Here is a 13,796-nt window from a genome sequence, read left to right on the forward strand (position 1 = left end):
CAAGACTGATCACAATGCGTCTGCCTTTTTTCTCTTGTTTCAGCAGTTCAGATCACAAGAAATTCTTTATTTCAGAGGCAAAATGCAAATAGGTACTTAGTCACCCTTTTGTAAATCTGATGTGATCCTGCTTTCATAAATAAAACAGGTCTGCCGCTCCGTGTTGAGATGAATATGGAATGAGACACCTGCTGTAAATACATCAGCCATCCAGTGGTTTCATTTTCCTTTCTGCTAAGCCCGTCACAGCCTAAATGTTGATGACACTTTCACATGCTCTTTCAGCAGGAGCTCTGTTTCTTGAGGTGGAGGCCAACTCAGGTACACCAACCCAAGGACTGAGTTAATGCCTCAGCAATATTAACAACATCTAGAGCGTGACTGTGGGAACAGCTGAAATCACAACACCCAAACGCAGGAGCAAGGAGACAGAAACATCAAGGGGCAGTGGAAAAGAGCTCATGTTCACAGGTTAAGGGTAACCTCTGCTCTCCCTGTGCCCATCACTGCACTCTTTGCCTCTAGAAGGCAGTCCACTTCTACCCAAAAGCTCCGTGTTGAGTCTTATCCTAAAATCTTTCCAGTGTTCTGCAGAGCCTGAGTTGCTGCATACCTCTGGGGGTATTTTCTGCCTGCAGATTTAAAAGAGATAATTCCTAATGGCCGCTGCCCCTGTGAAGTCACCATCCCTGTAAAAATTGAACTGACACTTTCTAATGACCTGCTTTTGGGGAAGTTAGAAGTTGCAGACAGTACTTAGGCAAAGTCATTAAACAGATTAAATGTAACCATGTTTTCTTTTCCCTATGCCATATAGTCAACTAAACATTATACGAATTAATTTATTAAAATGAACATATTTCAGTGAATTTGTCCATTTTATATGAAAAGTTAACCAGATTTCAAAGCGTAAGCAGGGCTAATTATCCTCTTAAGAAAATTCTATTTTATTTTTGTTCAGATGTTCAGCACTTCTGGTTTTACTTTGAAATGTTGATCTACCCGGCAAATTAATTTTAAAATATTCATGTCCTAATTAAAATCAATTTGTGTTGCAGTTTGTCATAATGAATTAGCATGTAACTTTATTTTGTCGAGAGAAAAATGCTAATTAATGTTTTCCATTAGAAAAACGTGAAACAAAGATTTCACTTCTGAATTTCCATCCCCTTGTGCTGTCCCTTTTCTGGCAGCAGGGATGCGACTCCAGAAGCAGCAGCACGTGCGTGCACGGAGCTTTGTAACCTCTGAAACTGCACAGGGTAACATGGTTGTACTACAGATTCAAAGCAGCACACAACTAAGCAGCTGTTTTATGAATATATTTCCCAATCATGTAGCAAGATGGATTGATAACAACGTTATCGCTGCTAGAACAATGTTATCGCTGCTAGAGCACAGCTGACATTCTACGGGGAATTGCAGTCCCACTTCAGAGCTTTTATTGCTAATTAACATCTCTGGCTGTGTCGTACAATCAGATTGGTCCTGAGGAAGGCAGTGTTAGTCCTTACTCTGCAGCTTAGTTTGAAATGTTTGAAGCATTTTGAGAAGTGCTTGTATTTGGGTCTCACAACTTGACAAGGGAGTCCCTGTGTTAGTCCAGGGCTGGGATACTTCACCTAATGAGAGCAGCCCCTGGGGCAGGATAGGCTTTGTAATCCCTCTGTGTTGCCACCCTGGAGGGCTGCATGCTATTTCATAGGACAAGGGGTGCTCACGTGGTAGGAACCCCTCTGCTGGCTCTCGCTGTGCCAGACTGAAGCATTTCTTTATCAAGTGTGACCTGTTGGCTTTGTCAGCGTCCATGTTTGGATCACAAATCTTTTCCTGATTCATTAGCATTCTGCACTGCAGTGTAAATCAGCTCCTATTTTAAGTCTTTTGAGAACTATTTTTTGTATGTATAAAAAATCCAGGCTTCCTATAAGCGATGTTATCTATCTCCATCTTAAAGATGCAATAAAATTATTGCATTGAACTGCTCTGTATAGAGCACTGGAAGTGAATAATTGTGTAGCACATATGAAAACCTGACAGATCTTTTTAGTTTCTGCTCTTTCTGTGATATGAGGCCTTTTCTTTCCTTCTTCTTTTTGTGTCTGTGTATTGTTCATTGTGTCTTCATATTGTATTTAGTTTTATCTCTTTTCAGGTAGAGAACTGTTCTGTTTAGCACATCATTCGAAAGCCAATTTTATCCATTCCTACAGATAAGTCTGCAGCTGGACCACGCACTGTTGTTTTTGCACTACTCCTAGGGTTGTGCCATATTAAGAGTGGAAGGTGGCCTATTGTAAAAAAGCAAATGAGTCACAGCTCAGGATTTCAATCTGCAGCTGATTTGCAATCAGGGCAGATTGAGGTCACCTGCAGAGACTGCATATGAGCGAGAGAGAGAGGCTGAAGTGGTAAACTGGTTGCATAATTCAGGGAGTGCTTTAATCACTTTTTTGACATCGTTGTTATTTGTAAGGATGGAAGTCCAGTTCCATTTGTTACACTCTTTGCAGAGATGGACGGTGTGTTTTATCTTGTTTTGAAAATACATCTGTTTTTGTCAGGGAACGCAGCCAATGAGAGCAGTGAAATTAAACATTTCATTCATTGCTGAGCAGAGCTTTCCATCAACTTTAATGGTAAAGATTTCCAATAATTCGGTGGGAGGCTGAAGATATACCTGTCTGTTAGTTTTATGTCACCGTGCACAGGCTGCGACATGATGATTCTGGAAGAAAAGCAGAGTTTCTTTTCTTCCAACTTCAGCAATTAGCTGTGGGGACCGACAGCTTTTTTCTCCTCGTCCTCCCCCAATACCTGCTCCTTTCAGCATCCTTCCATAATGATAATCTTCTGGCTGTATTAGATTCATTTTCTGGCAGGCAAATGGATTTCAAGATGACTTTTTCACACTGCTTTTATGCCTGGGAAACAAGCAAACACGGCGGATGTGAATGCTTTCTTCTGCCTTTTCCTTATTTCCATAAAAAATTTGCCCTCTTGTCTGCAGCAAATAAAAATGTCATAATTACTTTTCTCTCTAATTGCTAAATGTTGAATCCTGTGACTTCCTAATACTCACTATGAAGCCTTCATTAAACTCTTCTGTATTTCCAGTGTGTCCCAGTGGAAAATATGGGAAGAACTGTGCTGAGCTCTGCCAGTGCACCGAGAACGGGACGTGCAACCCCATCGATGGATCGTGCCAGTGTTTTCCAGGCTGGATAGGGAAGGACTGCTCCCAGAGTGAGCAAAGTGTTAATTCTCCATCTCTGCTCTGAATAACATGTTTTCCTGTTTAGTGTTTTCGGAAAGTTAAAGGCAGTTTCTAGGGAAATCCCTGAAGTATTACAGCAGCCAGTGCCTTACTCTCTTTATAGCTTATTTCTTTTAATTAATCTAAGTTAGCTTTGGCTTGAATTAGTTTATATGCATTTGGAATTTGCAGAAGCAGTCACTGGCTTCTATTACAGGAAAGAGAGGTCACAAGCTCTTATCAGAAAAGAAAGCTTCACGCTCCCTTTTAATTTCTATCTGGATTCCCTTTTATTTATTTTTTGAAATCACTTTCTTTCATTTATTAGATTAGAAATTATTAACCAGTAAATGTTTTCATGTATCAAGCCCACAGAACTGAGAAATTAGGCAACTGAAATGTTTCTATTAAATGTAATTTAATTGTAAAAGTCAAAGTGGGCTTGGTGGGATGGAGGGTTTTATTCTCAAAAATTGCCCAGGTGGAAGATTGGCATTTGTTGATCCCAAAGTGTCATTTCCTGAGAGCATCCCTTAATTGAAGATAGATCACAGAGGGAAGCAATATCATATCATTCAGAAATGTTACTTCATATTCAGGATACAACTAGCATATTAGACAGCATTCCAGAGTAAAATATATTAAACTTCAAGTGATAAAGTGGGATTTGGATAAAAACAGACGGCTGTAATTTTACTTTTATTGTGTGTCTTCCACGAGCAGAATATTGCTGTCACTCAAAAGAAAAAAAAAAAAAGGAAAAAAAAAAAAGACAGAAAGCTGCACAGATTCCTCATTATGTTTAGCCATGTAATTGAGAAATGACTGTTAGTTTCTGTTAACTTTGAGAAAGGATGAGATTTCTCCCTCAGGGAGGCAGGCCAGTTGAGTAGCAACAACTGCCAGTTTGGAGTCAGGAGGACGCGGGGATGGCTGCTTGGTGTTCTGGGCTGGCAGAGCAGGAGCCTGGTGCTTTTCTCAGTTACCTTCCTGCAAAGAAAGGGCAAACCTCCTGGCGCAGAGCTGGCCTCACACCCGGCTCCTGGGGTCCTGGCCTGCAGCTCCGGAGCCTGGCGCTGAGCTGTCAGCGATCCTCCCTCGCAGCAGCTAACCTGGGATGACCGAGAGACGGAGCCACAAAGGAGATAATTTTAGCTCTGGCTCCAGAGCCAGTTCTGGAGACGCACGCAGACCCACGGCTCTAACTTACAAAGCCTTTTCAAAAGTATTTCTGGTTGCTTGTAGCACGAACGCTTTAGGCCAAGTCCTGCTCAGCTGTACATTGTGTGAGTTCAGGGACCTTTTGTTTGATTTACGTCACGGCAGGTTTTTTGCTATTCATTCTGGCTTTGGCTGTGTGTGTCCTGTGCCAGAAACTTGCATTTATCGTCAGAATTGCAGCCAGTGGCAGGCGTGGAAATAGGCACCGTTTCTCTACTTTCAGGTTTCCTGGGAACCATGCCTTATGAATTCATGCCTTTAATAGGCAGCAATGGAAAGTGCTTTTTAAAGCAAAAATATAGTTGTTATATTGAAGGGTTATCATCATTTTGGATCTTTTAGTCTAGCACTAATGACTGTAACTTACTGCATTCGGTTTTGGAGGGAGGCTTACAATAACTTTTGAAAATGTATTAATATTGTACTTGCAGAAATATATAACAGACCTGGAGGTTTTAATTTAATATTGGCCCCATCAACAAAAGCAATCTGATTTTGTGGATGGGAATTCATACTGAAAGAAGTTTTCTTTACATTTTTACATAATTTGAGCAGTGCTCTGCGCTTCAAATGAATGTGGTAATTTTAGCAGTTGATTGCATAGCACAAGTAAACCACGAATAGCTGTGCTTTATTATGCAAGAATTTCTGAATATCAAAAAGAAAATTAAATTACCTCCATATCTTATAAACCCTGTCTGAATTGTCTTCAGAAATAGTGCCAGTGAGGCAGGGAGCACTGCTGGAGCACTCAGCCCCATTGCAGGGTTACTCTCTGCTCACAGAGCAGACCTACATGGAGAAGAAATGCAGGTTTGGCAGCGTGGGTGAGGTTGTAGGCTTGCATTCTGGGTTTTCAGAACAGTTGTTGGCATGGGAGAACTGGTTGTGATGAGGGAATAGCTGCAGTGATGCCAAGTACCACGATACGATGTTCTGCCTTTGCTGCTTCTTGCAGGCTCTCTTTACCATTGTTCCCCACAGCACTAAAGCCATATCACTGCTGATAAATGTTTCTTATTTTCATAGCTTGCCCCCCAGGTTTTTGGGGCATGGATTGCTTTCATTCATGCAACTGCCACAATGGAGCAATGTGCAGCCCTTATGATGGAGAATGCAGATGTACTCATGGCTGGACTGGGCTCTACTGCACACAGCGTAAGCCTTTCAGATGTGCTATTTTGTCAAGGAATCTGTCAAAGTGTGTGCTGCTACCTCGTGTCTCTTCCAAGTATTGCACTCTTGCTGCTATACCACCTGCTTCATGCTAGTGGATAACTTTTGTCACTCCAAGGAAAGTGTCCTGAAGCTTCTTGAGGCTTTTTATGCCCTCAGCATGCTAAAAAATGAGGGTCTGACCATTTAGGTTATTGATTCATTGTCAGAATCTGTACCGTTCTTTTCCGTGTTTTGTAAAGCCCTGGAAAACATTTGTCAGCTTTAGGAAAATGTGTGAGATTTCTCCTCTCACCAGCGCAAAATTATCAGCACAGAAGGGGAGATCACGTTCCAGTGAGCCTTCTGAGAGGGCTCTTCCACTTGCAAGTAACCAACTGATCTATGGCCTCTTACAGAGTTTCTTTCCAGCTGTCTTCTTTCACTCCTTGAAAATGTAGTTTGTGTGGATGCGTGAAGTTTTTATTCTTCTTAAGTGCTTAAAAGGCAGTTCTGTAAGACAGGAGAAACACTACTGCGAGAAAATCGGCTGCTGTGGTAGCTCTGCATTTAGATCATCAAATACATGTTGTTAGATATACACAGGCTGAAAATCCATAGATTTATAGGCTCATTTATTTTATGCTGTTAACATATTTGAGTTTGTGTTTCAGTTCATTTCTTCATCTTTCCTTACTCTTCTTCCTGAAAGGTTGCCCAGCTGCTTTCTATGGAAAAAACTGTGCCAACGTGTGTCAGTGTCAGAACGGAGCAGACTGTGACCACGTCACTGGGCAGTGCACGTGCAGGACTGGATTCACAGGCAAACAGTGTGAGCAAAGTAAGTAGCAGCATGACTTCATTTTGCCATTTCTTGTGGGGAAGAGTTCAGAATCCTTTGCAAAAATGAGCTGTGGACTGAGGTGCGCGTGTCTGTCAGCCTCAATCAGGCACCTTGCATCATATGTAGGGAAAGGAAGGCATCTCTGAAAAGCCAGCCGGTCTGTTTTAGGGCAGTGAAGTACGGTGAATCCACTGCAGATTGGGCCTTTCCTCTCACAGCATGAAGTTAGGTGGGATCAAAGCCTGTCTCACAGCCAGCACTGAGTGGAGGCAGCCTTCCCAAACCACTTTACTTGTACCTGATTGATAGGAACCCCAAACTGCATCATGCCTTACTAACACTATTGAGTGCAACAGCATTGGGTTTCCCCAAGCATGAAGGAAGACAGAAGAGTTCAAAAAGAGTCATTCCACTCTCTGACTTCCAAGGAAAGTTGAGGTTTCCATGACAAAGTTGTTACACTGTAGATGCGGACCAAATAAAGATTCATGTGTACATTGAAAACAGATCAAGGAAACAAAAGCTGCTTGTCATTTTTGGAAGGATTGCAGTTAACTTGAATAGTGAGCAAGTGTTTAACAATGAACTTCAATTACCTTGCAAGAGTGCTTGCATATCTTACAGTAATTGTTGTCAGCGTCTCGCTGGCATATTTAGCACACTGTGCCAAATGGTTTCTTTTAAGGATAAAGATTTAGGGCTGTGGAAACTGTATATGCTGCAGTTGAAAAATTACTTGTTTGTCCAGTATAGTAAATCAAAAGAAAATTTTCATGCATTAACTTGGATTCTAAATACAGGATGAAATCTATCTCACCTTACCAGGGCATTAATTCCACAGATATATTTTTTTCTTCTTTTTTTGGCAGTAGGTAATGCAATTAAACATTCCTGCTAACTTTGCAAGTCAAAGGCCTACCTCAGAGCTTCCCTGCAGCTTACTGCACAGATCTTTATGAGTGCATTAGGACATATAACTCAATTCATGAACATCTTTTCCATTTGCACATACTTAACATTCATCCAAGTGTGTGTCTCAGGATCAAATCTGCATGCTCGTGGGGATTACGGACGGCACCGCTGTAATTCTGTGAGCAGCCAACTTACTGTGAATTCGTGTGCACCTTTACCTATGAATAAATAGGGAAGTGTGAAGTTTCATAGTAGAACTGAATCACAACACAAGGTTTTATGCAAGAAACGACGTTGCTAATTTGACCTTTCTACAAAGCTTGAGATTTTATTTTCTATCCAAACTACTAATGCATTCAGTTATTTGCTTTTCTACTATTTAAAAGTATTAGGTCTAATATGTCTGTATTAAGACTCCTTCCTTCTCAGAATCCCTGGATGGGCAGTTGCACCACGCTACAGATGAAATGCCAAAGTGCAAACATCGTTTCTGCGGTGCAGTCCAAAAATTTAGGCTATACTCCTTAAAAAGATACAGGCTAATGTTCATCACTTCATATTAACGTTAGGTAACTGGAATTTGCTTACAGACTGGCACTGGGAAGGTATTGTCACCCTGTGCAAAATGTGGCAGTGACACTCAAGAAGCCACATGTTCTCCCAGATCATAGCAAGTGTGCATGCATTCCGTGATGCCCTCCCTCCAGAAATAACAAGGATATGACAGAAGTTGCTTCTTTCAATTTGTTGTTGAATGTTGCCTCGAGAAATTTAGTAAGCTGTCTACGGAGTTATCATAATAGCCCATCATAGTAATTGTATGAATAAATTTCTCAGTTGGACATTCAATCATTTTGTCTCTGACAGAAACAGGATAGAAATTCCTTCCATGTTAGGAATCCTAATGCAGAAACGGAGCAAATCGAATCATTCAGATGCTCAGTTCTGTAAGTCCATCTCCAATGCGATATTAGTCTTCTAGCACTATTGGGGATAAATATGAAAGTATGCAGAATTTGTTTGGTAAAAGTCTGCTGTGTTCATGTGAAAGTACATTAAAACTTCTATTTGCAGTCCCCCCAGGAAAAGAATGTGCATATGCTATGCTCTTTCAAGATATTTTCTATAGCTTCTGAGATCATGCCCTGTTAAATTCCATACACCTGTAATATATATCAAGGCTTTTCAAGTGTGCGTGTGCTGTTGGTTTCATCCTTGAGAAGTCTTGTGTGGCTTTTCCTGAAGGAAAGTTACAGCTTAATACGTTGTACCACAAATTGTACACCACATCCATTTGTCTCTTGCTTCAAGTAGCAATGCAACCTTGGGGAGTTATCCTAGTGAGACAAGGGTGATTTTCTGCTGAATTTCCATGGCGAGGATCTCACCTTCTTCCTCCAGAAAGTCAGGATTCTTTCCAATCTTTTCTTTGGCTTCCCAGAGTGCTCACCAGGAACATTTGGTTATGGTTGCAAACAACTCTGTGAGTGCATGAATAATGCTACATGTGACCATGTCACAGGTACTTGCTACTGCAGTCCGGGCTTCAAAGGAATCAGATGTGATCAAGGTACAGTGCAATTCTATCTGTAAAATCTCTCTCTCTCCCTCTGTCCCTCTTTGTTTTGTTTTTGTTAACAATGATGTACTTAAAAATCTCAGAAATGAATTGCGCGATTCAATTTACAGTGTGTTATGAATTACTTTTAACAGCGGCTCTTATGATGGAAGAATTAAACCCCTATACTAAAATTAGTCCAGCTCTTGGATCAGAGAGGCACTCAGTGGGAGCAATCATTGGAATTATTATTCTCCTTCTAATTATTATGGTCTTGCTGGCACTGTTTGTGTGGTATCGACGGAAACAGAAGGAGAAGGGCCATGACATGCCAAGTGTATCTTACACTCCAGCCATGAGGATGACTAATACAGATTACTCACTTTCTGGTAAGGGTCTTTTTATGTTAATCGAATACTGACTCGTATTCCTGTATGTTGAGGAAATCAAGCTCCTGTGATGTATAACATGCTACTGAGTGTCAGAAATAATGATGCTTCTATTCTTGCTCCGAATACCATGATCACTTAGCAGAGACAGGAAAGCAAATACAACATAAATTGACTGAAGCTGCTTCATGTATGAAACATTACTTACAAGACAGTGGATAGACCTAGATGTGAAATATGCTGCATGGAATATATGAAGTCCTATTTTTCCTCTGTGAAACCTTCAGATGACTTTTGGTGAGGAATGGAGTTGACTGGATTAGTATTAAGGTTTTACTTTTGTCTGTGTTGCTGTTTCTGATTTGAGCCCTGCTGTCTGTTGTCCCTTCTGGGTGCAGACCAACCCCTGCCGTTGAAACAGCTGGTGTCAATTTTCTTCCCTGGAGCTGATAAAAGCAGGAGCGAGGAAGGGGGAGGTTATTTAAGTTTAAAAAAAAAAAAAAAAAAAAAAAAAAAGTTGCACTGATTGATTTCTCACTTCTTTCCATCTTCTGTTTCTGGTCTGGAGATCAGTTTATCTTAACAGATTGGCTAAACTTCATTGCTGTTATTCTTCATTCCTCAGTGGCCGATCTCAGGTAGGAAGCCAGGTGGGAGGTGGTTTTGCTTCCTTCTTGTTTCCTCCAGCCTGTCTCCAGTGAGGATCTGCTCAGCACTTGCTGTTCTCTGTCTGCTCTTTGCTGCATCTCCCTTTGGATGGCTGTAAGGCTGGAATTTTAAATCCTAGTAAATACCAGCTCCTGAGACAGGCAGAAGTTGACCCAGCACCTCTGCTTTCTCAGCTCTGCATTGCCTTTTTCTTTCTGCTTTATAGTCAGGATGCACAAGGCCCAGCCTCTTGCCCCTGGTTTGCCCTCTGTGCTGTCCTGGAGTGGCATGGCTGCATTCTGCGCCTCTCTGCCCTGGGTGCACCTGGAAGGAGGCTCTCCCACCAAGCAGATGTTACTGTCTGCCAAACACTGCTGCCTAAACTCATTTTTAGATCACTCGGGTTTATACTGGAACATTCCTTCTTCTCACAGCTACAAGATGAGAGGAAAAAAAAATCAGCCTTGGACCTCCTCTCATTGCCTTATTTTTGAATGTTAGCTTTGCAGACTCTTGCTTAAGCTGCTGATTTGGGTAAGAAATTTATGAAAACGGTGCCAAAGAGGGCTCATCTGATCCTTAGCTGGTTGCCAGTATGATTTGGCCTGAAATTTGTCATTTCTACATCATTTGAAGAGCCAGACCATGAACTTGCAAAAGAGAACCGTGGCACATCTCAGCAACAGCAGGGCTCCAAGTTCCAAGAGAGCAAATCACAGCTGTTGGCACGGGAAATTGTTCTGAACTTTTCAGCCATCCATTTCGTTCATGTTGACACTTTATCCTTTTATTTACAAAGCCTGTTTCACATAATTTATTTGTGAGCTCTTCTAGTCAATGGATGTGTAACCCAGCGTGTTGAAGAGGCACAACTTAGAAATTTGCAAATAAGGCATATTGCTGAGGCTGGGAGTTCCTGACTGCAGTCACTGAGCTTCTCCTTCCAGACAGCCTTGTTTTTTCTCCGTACTTTACCATGAATGGAGATTTCCCAGTCGATCTGATGGCATCCCAGTCTCACGCTCTGCAAGAAGTCTGAAGAAAGGCAATGCTGTGAAAGGAAGTTCTCACCCTTCAGATTGAAGATAGACAGATGACTTTCCTCCTCAGCTACAAAGTCTTTACATTTGAAGATGCTGGAGCCCAGCACAGTCCTGCTGGTTATGCCTCTGTAGGCACAGAACCTCCTGTATGATGTCCTTCACATTCCTTTCAGGTGTTCCTGCTGTCACACAACACTTAAGCAAAGAACACTTGGGGACGGATGAGTTCCTGGATACATCACAAATGTTTGAGGGATCACATCCTGCAGCTCCACTGAACCTGGGATCCTCTTCTGGGCTCTGGGCACAGCACTGCAGTTAATTCTTGCTGGCATTGCTGCTCTGTATCAGCTCAGTTTGTAAAAGTGCTGAAGTGCCAGGTTCTCTACTGGTCCTGTTTCCATCATGTTCATCTCATTCAATGATGGGTGTGCTGAGGCTGGGCCTTTCGGTTTGTCTTTGTGCAATCTGTTGCTACATGCAATAGAAACTTTGTCTCTCAAGAAGCCGCAGCTGAGGAGTCAGCCATCCATTCCTGCCTCTCCCATGACAAACTGCTGTGTTTCTTGCAGAGGAAGTCTGAGAAGTTAGAAGCCATGCTGCATCTTCATCTCATTATAACATGTCTACAGGTATCAGCACTGTTTCTGGTTGTCATCTTTCAGGAGGAGATTTCCAGATTCTGCACAAACTCCTTGCCAAATTCTGATGCTGCTCCAGTGGCTCTACAAAAATTCCTACCCATTGGGCACCTTCCCAGCTTTGGCCTTGCCAGTGCTGTTTTCAGCCTTTCACTTCCATTGATCAGAAAACTGGATGAAAACCGAGACAAGATCAGAGATAAAAAATGGAGAATGTAGCACGGCTGGATGGCAAGAACAACATGTGTGGGCATGCACGAGCATTTGTGCATTGCAGGACACTGAAGGAGAGTAGCAGCATTAAATGAATACATCAGAGATTTTTGCCTGGAGTCTCGTGTGTGGATTAAGGACAGAATGAATACTCTGCAGATACACTCATGCAGTGAATACAATCTTTTGCAAACCTATGGACTTTGGCAGGAATTCCTCCTGAGCAGTGATTGCAGAATCCAGCCCCACATGGGTCTGTGGTTAACCTGACCCACCATTGCTGTTGTGTGGGTGGTGGTGTCACTGTCATAGAGTATCATACGTGCAGATCAGTAGCTCCTGGAGGCTGTAATCAATAACCTGTGTCTGCAGGATGTTTTGGGTCTGTGTGTCTTTAGCTCTGCAGATGCTGATAATGCGTGCATATATGTGAGGGAGATTATAGGAAAGGAAAGCCCCTGGGCAGCCCTCTGACCATTCAGTATCTGGGGATGAAGGATGTGGCAGCAGAACACACTTAACAGCTACTGGTGGGAAGGAGAACCACCCATGTTGGGAAGCTGACCCACTGCACATGGATCTAAGAGCAGGCTGTCCCCAATAAACCTGAAAGCAGAACAGTGCTCCCAGCATGGGAATGATATATTGCATCCAATAGAGGATTTTAAAGCATGGATCGTTAACTCAAGGACATAGGGACAGAAGGGAAAATGATGCAGTAGTGCTGGAGAGCAGCAGAGATTTCTTCTCAGGACTTGCACAGAGGTGTGGTTATGGGCTGAAGTGACGATGGAGGTCTTCTCAGAGTCATAACAGACTTTATGATAGGGGCGATTCCTATGCTGAGAGCCAAAAACTGGGCAAAGCTCAATGCAAGTACAGCATCCTGAGCCTTCAGCTGCCCCACTGACACTCAGTGAGTGGAGAAGATCCACACAAAGAAGCCAACTGAGAGGAAGAAGAAAGCAATGCCAGTTTGCAGCTCGAGCTCTCTGTTCTATTTACTGCAGTGCTCACTCCCCGTTTCCATGCCCCCCTGTCCTCCCACTGCAGGATGTGGATCATTGCTCTCTGTGTCACCGCACAGCCGTGGCTCACAGTCCTTCAAGGGATGGAGCATTCTGGCTCCCATCCAGATCTCTGTGCCTTCCAGCACTGCGCAGCCGGGGCTCACAGTGGGACTGTGCCTCCATGGGGCCCTGCACAGCATGGATCTCTCCATGCTAACATTGACATAACCTTTGGGGTTGTTTTTATTTTGTTTTAATTTAAATTGTTCTTTTTTTTTTTTTTTTTTTTTTTTGTCTTTTTTTTGTCTTTTTAGCCATTTAAGTCAGTGCACTATTCAGGGTAGAATGAAATTCTCATCTTTGGGAAGAGGTTTTTCTTTCTTTTTTTTTTTTTTTTTTTTTTTTTTTTGTACTGGGATAGCATTAGATTTGAATTTGATGTATTTTCAGGCAGTGGTTGTAAGAGCTTCATGAATAAATGTGTAGAAAATGGACTGTGCTATCAAGGTAAATCAACCTGTGTGGGTACTTAAGTATCAGCCAAATGGAACTGTGTAGAAGGAGTAATTCTGAGTATATGGGGCTGCATGCAATGAAGGAAGACAAGATTTCTGGCGATGCAGACTTGTGTACGAGCTCAGATTCATTAATTCAGCACAGTGCTAAATAGCAGGGCAGTCTGGGAGGCTTTTCCTTCAGCTCATTTCGGGTGCACAAGCGCTATGGCCAGATAAGCTGGGTGTGAACTTGTAAGGCGTCAGCTGCCTCAGCAGCATCAGTGTGCACCTCTTATCTGGCAGCAGAGCAGCGAGCCAGACCTCCTTCTCTTCAGGCTGATCCTTGCAGCTGAGAGAGGGCACAGCAGATAAGGGAAGGGGAAGGCAGCGCTGAGAGCTCAGGCTCGAA

General features: G+C 42.5%; 1 protein-coding gene across 2 annotated transcripts in view; it reads left to right on the forward strand.

Annotated features, from left to right (window-relative positions):
• MEGF11 (multiple EGF like domains 11) overlaps nt 1-13,796 on the forward strand; it is a gene marked incomplete at both ends in the record, with an annotated part of 187,512 nt that overhangs the window by 156,642 nt on the left and 17,074 nt on the right. For both annotated transcript variants that reach the window (XM_079540713.1, XM_079540714.1), the window contains 5 exons: nt 3,118-3,246; nt 5,507-5,635; nt 6,345-6,473; nt 8,830-8,958; nt 9,102-9,335. In XM_079540713.1, coding sequence (XP_079396839.1) covers nt 3,118-3,246; nt 5,507-5,635; nt 6,345-6,473; nt 8,830-8,958; nt 9,102-9,335 — 750 coding nt within the window. The remainder of the gene's footprint in view (nt 1-3,117; nt 3,247-5,506; nt 5,636-6,344; nt 6,474-8,829; nt 8,959-9,101; nt 9,336-13,796) is intronic.

Source organism: Tetrao urogallus (assembly GCF_951394365.1).
Source record: "Tetrao urogallus genome assembly, chromosome: 11".
Classification (NCBI taxonomy): Eukaryota; Metazoa; Chordata; class Aves; order Galliformes; family Phasianidae; genus Tetrao; species Tetrao urogallus.